Below are 16,828 nucleotides of genomic sequence, written 5' to 3'. Positions count from 1 at the left end.
AAATATAGTTTAACCTTAATTTATATTAATGGTTTTGTAAGTACTTAATTTGGTAATAAATATTATTGTATCCTGATAGGCAAAAAAGATCCCGACATTCTCTGTCTTAAATACTAGAACAAATTACTTTTAATTGTTCATAGTTACATGTTTGTTTATTAAAAAACCATAAATAAATATAATGTGCACCAGAACATTGAAAATCCTTGATTCAAAATTTAATTTTCATACGTTTTCAGGTCATTTTCGTTTCTGCTGCATATCGATTGAACATTTTTGGATTTTTCTCATCATTAGATAATGAATCTCCTGGAAATTATGGATTGCTCGATCAAGTAGCAGCTTTAACTTGGGTCAAGAATAATATAGAAAGTTTTGGTGGTGACCCTGAAAATATATGTATCTTCGGTCATGAAGCTGGTGCAGTAAGCGTTGGTCTTCATTTAATATCTTCTCATTCTTCCGGACTCTTCCAAAAGGCTATAGCCATGAGTGGTAATGTACTGTCACCAAATACAGTCAACACAGTTAGCAAAGAACTTCTCACAGTAGACAAAGTAGCTAGTGCTTTCGGGTGCTATCGAAAACCAACAATTCAATTATTAGATTGTCTAAGAAGAGCAAATTATCAGGCTCTATTAGATGTTGGTGGACCATTGGCTGAATGGGGCCCTATTGTAGATGGTTCTTTTAGTAATAGTTCGATGTATGTACCGTTTTTACCTGATTTACCGAGCAAAATGTTCAAAAGTGATATTTTTACGCCAATACCAGTTCTAACTGGTTACACCAATATGGAAGATGCTCTCCGCCTTCACAAAGAGGATGATAAAAATGATGGTTTAAGCCCTAGAGAATTTGAGGTAATGCGTGAAGAAATAATATTATCAGATATAACAATAGATAATAGTTCTTGTTTCACAAACCAACACCATATACAGGATGCAGTAGCATTTTTTTACAAGCCTATACCACCTACTACAAATGAAACTGTTTTGCGAAAACTCTTTTTGGAGTTTTACACTGACAAAGTACACGGAGCTACTACTTATCAACTAGCACAATTTCTTAGTAAGCATTCACCTGTGTATCTATATAGGTTTGATTTGAAACCTTTTTCGGATATAGCTAACGAAGGTATACCAGAATGGATAGCAGTACCTCATAATTTTGATTTAACATTCACTTTTGGCTTGCCCCATTTAGCTTTACCTGAAGATTTTGCTAAATGGGATATCAGGGATAAGAGTATTTCTGACGTTATAATGAAAATGTGGTCTAATTTTGCGTGGTATTCTAATCCAACTAACTCTGGAGTTAATATAATGTGGGAGCCTTTTGAAATAGAAAAACCGGGATATCTGATTATTGATCGTAAGAACTTCACAATGAGCACACCAGAGACAGTAAATTATAAAGCATTCGAGTTCTGGACAGACTTTTATCCTAAAGTTGTTGAAATTGGAACGAAATGCTGTAAAGAAAAAGATGAAGATTCTGGAACTGAATCGGTTGTAATGAAAAGAATTATATCCAGTTTATTGACTTTACATTTACTTTTAGTTTTAACGTCATAACCATGTACCCAAAAAGAACTAACGCTGTGAGACCTCGTAACGTTATTTTTGTATAGTTTATTTATAGACTTAAGATGTATAATTTATTTATGGGAAGTTATTGCCATGTTACGAGAATAAATATTAAGAAGAAAACAATATTTACCTTTATAATGTAAAAATCTGTCGTGAATAAAAATATTTGTAATAATTTTTCTTTTTGTTACACTATAATATATAATTAAAATTAATATCTATGTGGAAAGGGATAAGTTGAACGCCCCATAAACTTCAGACCTTGAAACACAAGGTCGAACCAAAGCGGTTCCAAGCGTGTCCTCAAATCTATATCAATAAAGTCACGACATACATTTTTCACGAAATGGCTATGAATTTTCTTAGAAAACAAGGATTACAGTAAGTAATTATGTATTCTAAGAAATTAAAAAGTCATTAAAGTGTTTAAGGTCGAGGAAAGCTAGAAGTACTTAAAACTGCTTCGTAGTCTTGCAAGTAATATTTTTATATTGCATAATGTTGATTTTAAAAATTAAACATAATAAAACCATTATTTGCATGCATTAGTTAAATCATTTTGTGCCTCTTACATTACTAATATGATTTATTTAGATAAATGATTTAAAGTATGAATATTGCAGAACTTTCAGTTTAGAAATTTATATAACGTTTTATTTACTGTGCAATGCGATATCGTGCTAAAACCATATTATTCATATAACTCAGCTGTTCGAACGTCAAGCATAGACGATAAAACTTGAATAAACACCTGGATTTGCAATGCATGTCATTCCATGGATTTATAAAAGGTAATAGGTAGATTAGAATGATCAGTTAGTAGATATACCGAGGCATAAGCAGCGCAATTTAATACATATTTATTTATCAATGATGATGATGAGAATTTCTTTAATTTATCAACCAACTTCAAAAAGATGGAAGTTTTCAATTGAGTTGTATTTTTTTTAAGTTTGTTACCTAATAACTCCATCAGTTTTAGAAAATGGAACCGATTTGGAAAATTATTTTTTTATCTGAATGGTTATAAGTTTTAGATTGGTCCCATAGAAAGTTTATCAAAATAATTTAAGATTGTGTTCCACAAAAATAAAAAACCGACTTCAATTGTGGTAAAACCAGTTTTTATGATTTAAAAACTATTACACCGATTTTGATAATTTTTTTTACAGAAACAATCAAAAAATATATATTCTTTAAATAAAAAAATAATTTCCCAAAACCATTTATAACTGACAGAGTTACGTAATAATACAATTAGTTAACAAACGTAAAAAAAACTTAATTGTGACACATTTTCTTTTAAAGAAGGTTGATAATGTATACATAATAAAGATAAACATAAATAACAACAAACAAAACAACAACAACAAGAACAGTAACAACAAAATCTATAAAGACACACAAAGAAACGAAACAATAATTACAAATTAATTATTAATTTTAAACTTTCGCGTTGTTTACACGTATTTTAAATTTACAATCAGGACTAAACGCGACGCGATTGCAGGTAAACATTACCTATATACCTGATTTTTGTTGCGAACGTTTCGAGTTAGGTCGCATCACTATTTTTTCACTTTAGTCCTACCCTGATCACGACGTGGTGCAATAGAAATCATGCATCTAGGAGTACCTAGTAAATAGTAATTTACCTGGCTGAATTATTACATAATTCAGCAGTGGCCAGTTAACATCTGATATAATAATAATCACGTCATTTCATCCATCCCTCTCTGGTACTCCACCAGCGTATACCGTTAGTATAGACAAGGTTATTACCATATAATAGGACCATTCCATTTTTCATTTTTTTTAAACAACTTAGAATGGCAAACAAGCTGACGGTCCACCTGATGGAAAATGGTAACCGTCGCCTATAGACATGAGCAGTACCATGGACATAACAAAGTATATTGTTTCGCCTATGATAAAGTGCGTTGCCATTTCTGAGGACTCATGTGTTATTCCTCTGTACCCAGTAAATATAAAAAAATAAAAATTTCATCCATTAATAAAAAAAATATTCTGTTGCTAATACCTAAATCTAAATCATTTGATGACTAATTGTAATTTTCCATTAAGCTTTAACTTGTACTAGACAATAATTGTTAGCCTCGATGCATACATTATATGTAGCATTTAACTATTGAGTACCTAACGCGTTAATCATTTTCCTACAAATATTATAACACTGCATTTATTGCATTTATTACAGTAGACCAAATGTTTATTTATTTATTTATTCTTTATTGCACAATAAATCTTTGTACAAATCGCGAGCTTAATGCCATATGGCATTCTCTACCAGTTAACCATTAGGTAAAACAGAAAGCGTATGAATTGCAGTTGTAGTGAAAAATATGTGACAATTATACTAACACATTAAAGCAATCATAAACAATATATAAGAAATGCAGATATAATACATAAACATTACTTTTAATATATATAGATATACTAATACATATGAAATATATACATTTACTAACGGAAGCGAAGTTAAACAAAATAATTTTAATAAACTAACTAGTGATATAGACTTCCGCAAAATAAAACCTAGTTCAGTAAAATATTTTCAGGTATTTAATCTAATTTATTTATAATAAGAAAATTTGTAATACTAGTGTATATAGCTGTATAAATTTACCTCAAGTTTACCTCCTATTACTATTATGAGATAGTAGTTTCAAACTTTCACAACAGTAAATCTGTAAGCAACTAATTAAGAACTGGTTGAAGCTAATGTGTAAGTACGTAGTATATTATGCTAAGTCTACGGTTTCTACCATCTATATTATATATATGTATCTGAGATGAAAAAAGAAACATTGTCTTAAATTTTACTGTGAGATAAAATGATGTGAATCATAAAATTACGTATTGTTGAAGATTATTGTTTATATGTTACCAATATAATAAAATTGTAACTAGACGATATCTGTATGTGAAAGATATTCAAGAAATATTTATGTGAGGCGTTTATATGAAGGAAATAGAAGCGAAAAAAATAATTTCGATAATTTTTATATAATATTATTTATATAATACAAAATGGTCACAACTCAGCTTATTGCATTACCCTCAAAAGAGCAAAACACTCACATTCTTTTGTGGCTAAAAACCAGAAGCAAAATTCCAAAAAAAGTATTTTTTATATATAAGTGGCGCGCCTTGCCGATCCTGAAGAAACCACTTTATCTAGAAACCGTTTTTTGAAGAATCCAATGCTGTAGTCTCTTGGACAAACCTCAATAGGTAGCTCATTCCATAACCTGAGCATTCGTGAGAGGAAACATCTCTGACACCGCGCTGCATGCAACCGTCCAAGCTCTAAGGTATAGGGGTTAAGTTCCTCTCGATGGTTGGTACAATGGTAGAATGTAGCCACGGGCATCATACTGAACAATTCCTCTGAACACAGTTTGTTGTACAAGCGTTAGAACACGCAGAGAGAGCCAAAATATCTCCAAATATTGGGTTCGATACCACTTGTAAGCCCGGGGTCATCGACAATTCTCATAGCTCATCGTGCATTGAGTCGATGAATTAAAAATCATCATCATCATCTTCCTACCCTTATCCCAATTATTATTTGGGGTCGGCGTAATATGTTTTTATCCATACTACAAAAAGATTTGGCTTTTAGTTTTACGACCGGCCGCCTGCCTGACCCCAACCCTATTTTGGGTAATTAAAAATAAATAATAAAAGTGAATTAAAATTAAATAATAAAAAAAATCTCTCACTAAAAGTTTGCACTTATTTCACATGTCGCTTTGGAATTTTGACCAGCAAAATCAATATTTGCAATGAAAGATTAATGAAAATATTATTGCACAATCAATATTTTAGTTTACTGGCATTTATTTAAAATAATCACTTAAAAATATTGATAATTGTTTTAAAATGTTTTTAAACATTAACTGATAATTGCGACGTTGCCACACTTCAGTATACTGAAGTTACGAACACTCTTAATATAATTAACACACTACTTAATGCAGCTGCATTATAGAACTTTTTTGTAACATCGTAAATAAGATTGTGATTCACAAAAAAAACCGACTTCAATTGTGGCAAAACCAGTTGTTTTGATTTAACAACAAAAAGGTGTCCCGCGCCAAAACGAACTTTTATCTATTTCTTCCTGGTAACAATAATTTATAATATTAATGATGACGCTATTAGACTTAACGACTATATCTATTTCCTGGGGTAGTTAGAAATTTTGTTAACAGCTGTCGATTATAGATTTTTTTCCTTTCTGGCATTGAAAGGTTGACAGAAAGAAGTCTCCTTGAGGAATATTGTTATTATTTTCATTAGTACATTTTACTAATAGGAATAACACCTGAGTCCTTAGAATGGCAACGAATGGAGGGTATCATGAGCGAAACAGTATACTCTGTTATGTTCATGGTACTGTTCATGTCTATAGGCGACGGTTACCACTTTCCATCGGGTGGACCCTCGGCGTGTTTGCCATTCTAAGTGGCATAAAATAAAATATAATTAGTATCTACAATAGCGGAATTATCCCATAAAGTGATAGCTTGTCTTTATTTTATCGGTTGTTACATTATACAGTAAAAATAAAAAATTCACAATCAAACCTTTTTTTAGATTATCGGTGCATAATAAAACCAACAATTTAAAAAAGTTAATCGGCCACCTATTATTAACGATTCTCGAATACAGATTTACGTATTTTAAAATATGCATAAAGGACCAAATTGCTGTGCATTTTAAAATGCTTTTAAATAACAGGAAACAATACTTATCACTTTCATGTGTATGATGGATTTTATCATACAGTGGGCTTTATGTCTCAGAAATTAAAAACAGTGACGTCATAAACCGGTACATCCCGACCGTCAAGTTTTCCTCATTCGTTTTTGTCATTTTGCTCGATGACCAGTCGACTCGATATCGCTTAAGACGGAGGTGTGTACGCAGATTTATAGCGGTAAGTTTATTTACAAATAGTATTGGCAAGTTTACTTTTACATTGCCTTATTTTATTATGTTTAGATTAATAATTTGACTGTATTTGGACATAAATTGTTCGATCTTCGTGATTAAATAAACAAGCCTAATGCGAAGATCATAAAAAATTACGAGATCACTTGCGATTCTCTTTTATTTATATTTGTGTAATGTAGCTAGCAGTAAACACAAAATAGGTAAATCTTTGCAATATCTTAGCACTTACATCCTTTGTAGATCCTCGTTACATTCTTATGAACATTATAAATGTGAAAGTGAGTTTATTCGTTTGTTACCACTTAGAACTTTATTTATAAAGGCTCAATCAATAGGCATGAATTTTTCTAAAGAAGTTGTGGGTAAAAACTCATACTACATAAACATATGTAGATGGAGATTTAAATTCCTAAGAAATTGTGGGTAAAAATTGGTACTACATAAACATAGATGGAGATTTAAATCATTATATTAGATTATATATATATATATATATAAGTAATCTGTATTTTGTAGATACTGCACAGATAGGTACCTACATCAAAATAGGTCATTGAGGACAATCATAAAATCTAAATTTGTAACTATCGCTTGTGACCACACAGTCATATTAATAGATCATATACCAACAATATTAATAATGTACCAATATCACCTTTATTATACCTAGTGTTATCTTTTTTTATTTTTATATACTAAAAGTGACGATGACAGTTCCATCTCATATATACTAATTTTATACACACAATATTATGTGTATAATATTCACTTTACTGTTAGGCAGTATAACATTTTTACTGTATTCGAGATTAGTTCTGTTATAAGATACGATGGACAGTAACATTTGTGCTAGAGAATCCCTGTGTTACAGTTATGTCCTTCTTAAACAATAAATCTAGTTTTTTTCTTTTTATTATTATTTTAAACTATATATTAAAGAACTTAACTATATAATATATAATAAAAACTAACTATAAATTTTATCATAGAGTTAGTGTTTGGATAATTCAACCTACCTAGTGTTATTTTAACTATATTGAATGTGATACTTGAATAATATGCATAATTATTATATTACATTCATATTTATCTATCAACTTTAGATCTTAATTTTGCACATAATATATCGTCCAATTCTATGTATTGTTCAAGTTAGGAGTCGTACGTAATATATATCGACATATAATTGCTTAACTTATTCAATGAACAACAACAACTACTTACCTACTTTAAAATGATTAAGTTTATAATAAATGGGTACCTGTGAGTATTTATTTTTTCTACAATAATCTAGCAGATGGACGCGTCATATTAGGTAGTGCGAAAGAAAATATTTTTGCCGTTTTTCGTCCGAGGTTTTATTTAGAAAAATATTATTCCGCTGGCAGGTAGAACACTTATAAAATAACTAGCTTTTATCCGCGACTTCGTTCTCGTGCTGAGATATGGTTACTAAGCGGGATATAAATAAATAATTTATATCCTTCATATCATATAGTACGTGTATACCCAATTTCATAGTGATTGGTTAAGCTATCAATGCTCTATAAGATTACAAACAAACAAACTCAATTTCACATTTATAATATCAGTAAGGATGTAAGGATTGTACTACTATTTGCGTGAAAACTTGTGATGATGGTTGTTTGTTACTCTTTCACGCAAAAACTAGTGAACAAGTTTAAATGAAATTAGGTACTATATTTATACGGAGGGGGGAAGGGATTGCTAGCAATGGAGTCTGACAGCCCCATTGCTAGCAATATGTCCTATCAGGTCAACCTCCACGTGGTTCCCCCTGGAAACCATCGTGAACAATTCTCGTTGAATTCGTCACGATGGGCTAACTGACCTTCTTCATCCTCATCTATCATCCTTCACTGGTACCCCGCCGGTGTATACCGATAGCGCGGGTGGGGTTACTATTTCATTATCACCTATGAAAAAAAAAAACTATATTTATACGCGGACTTACGTTACGGAGGATACAGTTAGTACTAAATGAATGCTTTGATTTCACACTGTATAGATAGAAAGTTATTCATATATTCAGATAATGACTTGAAAAGGGATACAAATGATTTCAAACCCTTTAGATATCCAACTATTCAAACTTGCAGACAATGACCCTACTACTGTTTATGACAATCATATCAGCGACAATGGTGATGGGTCAAAGACCCCAATTTGCGGGTAGCAGACCCATCGGTTACCCGGAACTTTATAACAGAACAACCACCACGCCAGATGGTCTAGAAGATCGGTAAGTGCATAATCATAAGAACAATTTATCTACTACTTATCTATATATTATGTCGACTAAGTAATCCCTTCTCCTTCCCCCAATTTCCGTTTATTAGATATCTTATGAAATATCCAGATAACAGCAATTTCTTATAAATATTCAATTAGAGCCGAGTCTTTACTGCATTCATTTGAAAACTACAAAAATATACTTACATATGTATTTGCAATTGGTAACGTCATCAGAGATTTGACATAAAAGTGTGTGTTTTTATAAAATCCTCACATTGGTAAATTCTAAGGTTTACTGGTAAAACTTAAGACTTACCAATGTACGAGTTTTTACAGTAACATATATGCAATAAGTCCGCCATTGCATACTAAATTATTTAATGTAATTTACAATACAATACAATATATATTGTAACCATTCGTGTTTCAACCGTGAAGCAGTTGTGTTTGCATGGCTGTGTTTCGGTTTGAAGGGTAGGAATGTGGCAGTGAATTTACAGGGTACAGAGGAATAACACCCGAGTTCTCAGGAATGGCAACGCATGGGGGGTATCATGGGCGAAACAGTATACACTGTTATGTCCATGGTACTGTTAATGTCTGTAGGCGACGGTTACCACTTTCCATCAGGTGGGCCGTCAGCTTGTATGCCATTCTAAGTTGTATAAAAATAAAAAAAAAACTTTGCAATAAAAAAATTTAAAGAGAAATTATTAAGTTTAACTAAGATATGTATTCTTAACAGTAAATAGTAAGCTGATATTTATACGATCTATTTTATTGCCATAAGTAAATAAAACGGTTTCTTGTGGCAATAAACTCAATAAAAATATATCCATTTCGAAGCAAAAATATAGCCGACACGAATTCAATCCCGTTATGATAGTAGTAAGCACTTTCTAAAGATGTAGGTAATATCCTCAAAATAACTTATTAATACTAAGTTTGTAAGAGTTCATAATTTACAAGTTATTTACGTACTTTACATTACGTTATTTTAAGTACTATATTTTTTAATTAAATTTAAGTATAACAATATAATTCATTCAAAAATATCAAACATGCCTGAATACATGGTAAATATCTTTATTAAACACTAGCTACCCGCATCAGCTTCGCACAGCTGGATAGAAAGATACATTATAGCAATTTTCGTAGGGAACTTTTTTTTTAATAATTAAAAACATAAGGGGAAGAAAGGTTCTTGAGTGGCGGCCACGTACGGGTAAATGCAGTGTAGGATGACTCCCCACTAGTTGGACTGACAACCTGAAATGTGTTGCAGGGAATCAGTAATTGCAGGTGGCTCAGGGCCGTTCTTTATGGCAGTCTATGGGGGAGGCTTATGTCCAGCAGTGGACGAATAATGGCTGAAATGATAATGATGATGAAGACATAAGTAATTCGCTGATAATGTAGCTTTCTATAGGTATAAGAATTTTTAGAATCGGTCAAGCAGTTTTTTAGTTTATCCATTACATACAATCAAATATATCCTCTTTTATACACTGAAGTTTCTTTTGTATACTGCATTAGATACCACATATCACGAGTATTTTTGTTACTAACATAATATATAGAATGCACCGAATAAATAGATATTCTTTGTTTTTTTTTTCAAAACGTACAATATAAAACAAAAATTACAAGAAATGGTCTCTTCCAGGCTTCTATTTTTATATTATTGTAGCTTTAATCGCTTTTATCAATGGATATACTTCGGTCCGCGACCTGATCCTCGTGATGGGTATATGTTTATTAACTAGGGTAAATGCTCTCCTTCATCCCTTATAATAGGTACGTGTTTACCAAATTTTATAGTGATTGGTTCAGTCATTAGGGTGCTAAGAGGTAAAAAACATATTTTCGCATTTGTAACATTGGTAAGGATAAAGATAGTAATATTGCACTTCCAAATAAAATTGTTAATGCATTTTGCATATCATATTACGTTTTCTTCAGGGTAAATATCGACAAATACCTCTGGCTCCCTTATTACTAATTACAGCTGTTCACATATTTTATTGCTTAATATTTACGTAACATATTTTTTTCAGATTCGGCGAAGGTACTACACAAAGGCTACCCATAGAAGCTAATGGAGATAGGGACCTTATAGATCGCCTTAGCAAACTGCCAATTGACAAACAACCCTTCTGGTTCATCAATTGGCAAGCACTTGAAGCGAATAGAAAAAATCCCCAGACTTATCCTCAAAAACCAAACGTTTTTATAGATCCTATTCCGTTAAGTAATCAACCGATTTCTTCAAATAATTCATCAGGGTCCAATTCTCAAAATCTGTCAAATACTGGGTCCAGCTCCCAAAGCAGTATAGGATTAAGTTCGAGAAACGGTGAATCAAACTCCTTGCTTAATACAGCATCCATCTCACAAAATAATGGAACATATAACCCACAAATTCCAATAAGACCAAACTTCAACACTGGATTCAGTAGTCAAAATTCGTCTAATCATACGCAAATTTTAAATGATAATTTTAAACAAGATTCTTCTTCTGTGGGGTCCGCTTCTCAAATACGAAATGCTAATCCGCAAATTTCAACAGGTTATTCGAATGTGAATGCATAAATTACTATGTTTTTTATATTTTAATAAATAATCATACGATGATGAATTCTGTAATTTATTTAACAATGGACTAACATCGATGATTCGTGAAGAGGATGCCACTTGCTTTGTAGAATAAATTATTTATTACTCATATTTGTAATCAATAAGGATAAGTAAAACAAATATATGAAAGTAATAAAACACATTATATTGACTTTTTAAATAAATAAAAAATGAATTACTAAGCGTATACTTATTAACTAAACCTTAGAACAACACCTATAAAATAAAAATTGAAATGCAGTTACTAACATTATGACTCGAAATACAAAGTTCGTTACGGAATTGATATCTACTATATAATGTTCCTAAAATACAACAATTAATATGAAAAAGACAGATTTATATTTAAAATCTGTTATTATTTCGGGGCTCCGGTTCCGGTAGAATTAAAATGATTTATCATAATCAGATAGGTCATACAATTCGAGGAAGCAGGCAAGAGTCACCGCCGACGTGCGTGTATAGGGGAAATTATTTATATAAAAGTGTTATGAGGTAAGGGCATAGAAAATTATAACATTACACGGTAAGGATGGTATACTAAGGCAACCATAATACATAAGGCCACCTACATTTGATATAGCTATTCAATTTAATGCAAATAAAAAAAAATAACATTATTATTACGTTTATTACTGGGTTATATTGAAACTTTAGCGCCCTCTTGAGTTATCTATCAATGAATCTGAACGCTTTTCTCAAATAACATGAGTTAAAAACTGATTAAAAAATATATTTTTCCATTTTTTTTTAAGATTTTTAATATGTTTTGTCATTTTTAAATTTGCGTTTCTATAAGTTTAATTTGAGACAGAAAAAAAATCATATAAGGTTGCTATTCATTTCGAATTAATTCTGTATAAATGTTGATTCTAGAAACAATATAATAGTAGATACAATAAAACACAGCCGTGAAATATTATACGATATGTTCTTAGAGTTATGACAAGTTCAGAGTTGCACTAATTTATACACGAACCTTTTCCTTCTGACAATATATTTCAAAAAGTATATTGGAGATTTTTATTTGAGCTTAGATTTAAGATAATATAGAGTAATGCTTGCATTTTTTTTTTGTTCATCTTTAACAAGCGGTGTATTATGAATTGACATTATAATAAATTTATAAGATTTGTTTTGTCCAGGTGTTCAGAACTTATGCTGAACCGGTTCTGATTGGACATGAGAATAATAATAATATAAAAGAATATAATCCAATGAATAGATATTTAAATCAAATATCGCATTGATATAATAGACATGGGAAATTATATCATCGGTTCTTAGTAAAAAATAAACATTAGAAAAAATAAACAATATGTAGCAGTATCTGTCAATTCTTCATTAAATTTGACATGATTGACTATACACCTATATTTTCACTATTTTTGATATAATTCGATACCTAGGTACATAATGGTACCTACAATAAAACATGATATTGAGTTCTATATAAGATTAATAATAGATAAGTATGTTGTAACTTGATCAGAGCTCTTGTACTAATATAACCTTAGTAATAATAATAATAAAAACTTCCAGTCTGTTTTTTTTTTTGTGGAATATAAAAATACATGTATTTAAAGTTTGGAAATATAAAAGTATGACAACTAAACCCCTTATTCATAAAAACGTTAAATGTCTCGTACCTCTAAGCTATTGATTTCTTTTTTTTTTTTTGGGCTATATTCTTATTTCAAAACTAATAACAAACTGTATTTGTAAAATGTTTTGTAATAGTTTTTATGAATAAAACGGGAAATATAAAGATTGACAATAAATTGTACAATTGTAATAAATAAATTAAGAAATATCCTATTAACATTTTAATGCGACTTAATAATTAATTTTATTGCATTGGAACATTGTACAGTCGTTAAGGCATTTATCTTATACGTAAATTGAGCCTATCGTAGTAATTTATTTTTATTCATAATTATGGATCAGTTGATGATAAGACAGAATAGAATGTATATATAATTTATTAACGGGAATTTATGAAATTGTCTTTTCTGATAACTGTTTCGAATTTGATTTCATCCGGAATTCTTTTTTAGGGTAAGTATCATCTCCTTTCATTGAATTCTCATTAATCGATTATATATAAATACAAAAGTAAACATCAGCTTTAAAAATAATAGAAAAAAAAAACACTAAAAACCACCAGTTGCTTATTTAAAAAATTAAATTGTAGAATAGACTCATTTAATTGTAATAATATTGAAAAAAAAAGACTGAATAGACAAAAACAAAATTGGAATATATAAAACAGAAAAACAAATCTATTTAGAATTTATTTGATAAAATTTGATTAGATACTTAAAATTAATTATTGTGGAGCAAATTATATCCATATAACATTTAATAGTATTGAATACCACAAATTTGGTATCGTTGCTAAATACGACCTCGCTAGTAGTTGCGTATCATGAGCAAAAGCTCATAAGTACAAAGATCACAAAATATTCACTCAGTTTCGTACAAACCATAAAGAATACGATTATGAACCTTTTTCAAACCTATGGTTAGGTTCATTATACATTAATCACATCTCTCACAAGTTGCCATATAAAGTGTGTACACACAAAAATATATTATGACAGATTGACATACAGTATAATTTGGCAAAATAATACTAAGAAAACCGAGTAGGTATCCAGAGTTTTAACAGGAGTTTCTTTTTTGTATAAAAATTCAAAACGAAAATAAAACAACATAACATCATTGGTTGCGAATGTACTTTAGGACACTTTTTTTATTACCGTGCAACTATTACAGTAAGGCATATAGCCAAGACGGCCGGCCAAATATGGCTTCTATGTGATCCTGACGCCGTCGTCACCGACGGCAGCCTGACTCGTTTGTAATGCTTCTCTGATACATCGTTGCTTGGCAACGCGTTGTAGGTTGGGTAAGCTTGAATTTGAATAGGCTGAAATTGTAGAAAGCATTGGTTGATTGATGACAGTGACTTAAACTTAATTCCCTTATTTATAGAAACATCATACCTCTTATAAACCTATTCTAAATAGTTAGCTTCAATAGTTGAAGTGCTTATTTTTTTTTTTTTTTTTTGTTGCGCTAATTTCTTAATTTGAATGACAGTGGCAAAACATTTTAATAGTTAAAATAGGTTTGTAGAATGTTTTAGTTTTTATAAATATGGGGGTAAAACAACTCTTTTATACCACTTAGATGGCAACAAATATACGGCCCACCTGATGGTATTGATCACCGTATTCTACCAGAGAGAATGTGTGTGCATTGTCAATCCCCTTTTTTTAAATACTCCCATAGTGTTAGTCTTTCAATGTTTCAAAATCTCACAAAACTCAATGTGTGGAAAAAAGATATGTATTCTGATAAAGGGTGAGATATATCTCTGAAATTACCAGTAATTGTCCCTCCATACTATACTCAAGGTACTGCATTTAACCCTTAAATACCTGAAGTTTCAAATTTGATACCGGGGTTTGCACTGTTTTATTGTTAAATAAATTTAAATATTTTGATTACCGTAATGCCTAAAGTATCAAAAATGATACTAAGTGTTAGATCTCAAAATAAATATATAAAAATAGCATTTTGTTTTTTTTTTTTACTATTTTTCCCCATTAGTAAACACAGTAAAGGGTACACTTATATATTTTTTAATTTGATTAAAAACAAATCAGGCTTTTAAGGGTTAAACAAATATAGACAACAACAGTGATAATGTGAGGATGGCCAAAGACTATCATTAGTGGTTCTGCCACAAAAAAAGTTATTTGTGTGACTTTATTTCTATTTGAAGGATATGATGTGGCAGTGAAATTACAGGGTACGGAGATATTACATTTCATTTCCTAAGAATCACAACGAATATACCTTAGTGCTATTCATATATCTATAAACGACGGTTTCCGCTCTTAATCAGGTAGACCGTTAGTTGGTTTGTTATTCCACATAGTATAAAAAATATACTTACAATTCCCCAACTATCATCTTGTTTCTTGCAGAACATCATATGCAAACCTCGGTACAGCCGCTGTTCTATTGGCTCGGTCAGTAAAGGTTCAGACCATTGCATTTCATTCAGATGTGCCATGAACGATTTGTTGCGAAATTCCGCAGGGTTCTTTATAACTAGGGATTCTGTAAGAGATAAATAACTATTATTTTACTGAAATACGTGTTATTTTACGGAAACCCATATCACTGGTAATTTGATTACAATTATTTTATTCATCACAATTACTAACTTTGAAATTTCACAACCTTCCATGTTAGCCATCAATCTCCGACTGCCATTTTGTTCACGCACGTTTTACGACACGTGATTCACCTCTGAAATACGTGTCTTCGAGTGTTAGCAGTCACACGCATACTAATAGTAGCGGAAGTAAACGAAACAATTCTAATCAAATAACCAGTAAAATATTTTTTTTTCTTAACAGTAATTTTTTTTTAATGTTTTACGAATTTTAGTAATTTTGTAAATATTAAAGTGAGTTTATTTGATGTCTTTGGCGCCTTAAAGGCTTAATTAATCTTCATGAAATTTGAAATACTATATGCAGAAGAATACTTATTTCGATTAATGATATATCGCAATCACATAGATGAAGACGGGGATAAAATTTAATAATGTTATATAATCGACAGGGCCAATACTGAGGTGTTTTATTTCTCTAAACCTATCTCTTACCTCTACCTTATATTTTAGTTTGATCGTTTCTCGAAATTGGTTCATTCTTGATGCATTCATCACGATGGGCCGACTAATCTGACTCTCAGCTATTATCTCCTAATGGTACCGCGACAACGTATACCGTCAGCACAAGCATATTTTCGAATTTATTGTGATTTATTAAAAACAAAAAGGATATAAGTATAAAATACAAAAAAAGTATATAAAAGTAACTAACTTAATAATCTCACGCCCTGGTCGTCTCCCTGCAAACCAGTCTCTTCTACGTAGTTTCTACTCTTCATATCGAACTCCCATGGAGAAGTTATATTTTCTAAATTTCTGTAAACAAAAAGTTATTAATTCATTTAGAAATTATGGATTATTATTAATGGATTTATTATTATTATTAATGAATTGAAACTCAGCAACAACCAGTAATCTAACACCTTTGGCATTTCCCGAAGGATTTCAGCATTTCGGGACGAGTGTTATATCTCTAGTTCATAGATGGCATCCGTGCTGATTAAAAAAATCATGGAATCTTCAAATACATAACAATTGTTGTACAGATAAAAAAGTTTAAAGTTCATTTTTTGTTTTTAATTTATTTAATCTACATACCCACTGAATAATACAGAGTAATCTGTGACATGTAGTAATCCCCCCGCCTCCCTTATATATATAT

General features: G+C 30.8%; 2 protein-coding genes across 2 annotated transcripts in view; one reads left to right on the top strand and one right to left on the bottom strand.

Annotated features, from left to right (window-relative positions):
• The window catches only part of LOC113516263 (carboxylesterase 1E), a 34,099-nt gene extending 22,446 nt beyond the window's left edge, over positions 1-11,653 (top strand). The window contains exons 3-5 of the mRNA XM_026900654.3: positions 240-1,488; positions 8,712-8,841; positions 10,892-11,653. Of these exons, the coding sequence (XP_026756455.2) occupies positions 240-1,488; positions 8,712-8,841; positions 10,892-11,426 (1,914 nt within the window). The 3' untranslated portion in view covers positions 11,427-11,653. The remainder of the gene's footprint in view (positions 1-239; positions 1,489-8,711; positions 8,842-10,891) is intronic.
• The window catches only part of LOC113516264 (MOXD1 homolog 1-like), a 68,563-nt gene continuing 63,330 nt past the window's right edge, over positions 11,596-16,828 (bottom strand). The window contains exons 11-13 of the mRNA XM_026900655.3: positions 16,379-16,482; positions 15,439-15,605; positions 11,596-14,403 (exon numbers count right to left, since the gene is read on the bottom strand). Of these exons, the coding sequence (XP_026756456.2) occupies positions 14,230-14,403; positions 15,439-15,605; positions 16,379-16,482 (445 nt within the window). The 3' untranslated portion in view covers positions 11,596-14,229. The remainder of the gene's footprint in view (positions 14,404-15,438; positions 15,606-16,378; positions 16,483-16,828) is intronic.

Source organism: Galleria mellonella, unplaced genomic scaffold (genome assembly GCF_026898425.1).
Source record: "Galleria mellonella isolate WM207_F2 unplaced genomic scaffold, CSIRO_AGI_GalMel_v1 utg718, whole genome shotgun sequence".
Lineage (NCBI taxonomy): Eukaryota > Metazoa > Arthropoda > Insecta > Lepidoptera > Pyralidae > Galleria > Galleria mellonella.
Note: the sequence above shows the minus strand (reverse complement) of the source record. Positions and strands in the feature narration are given on the sequence as shown.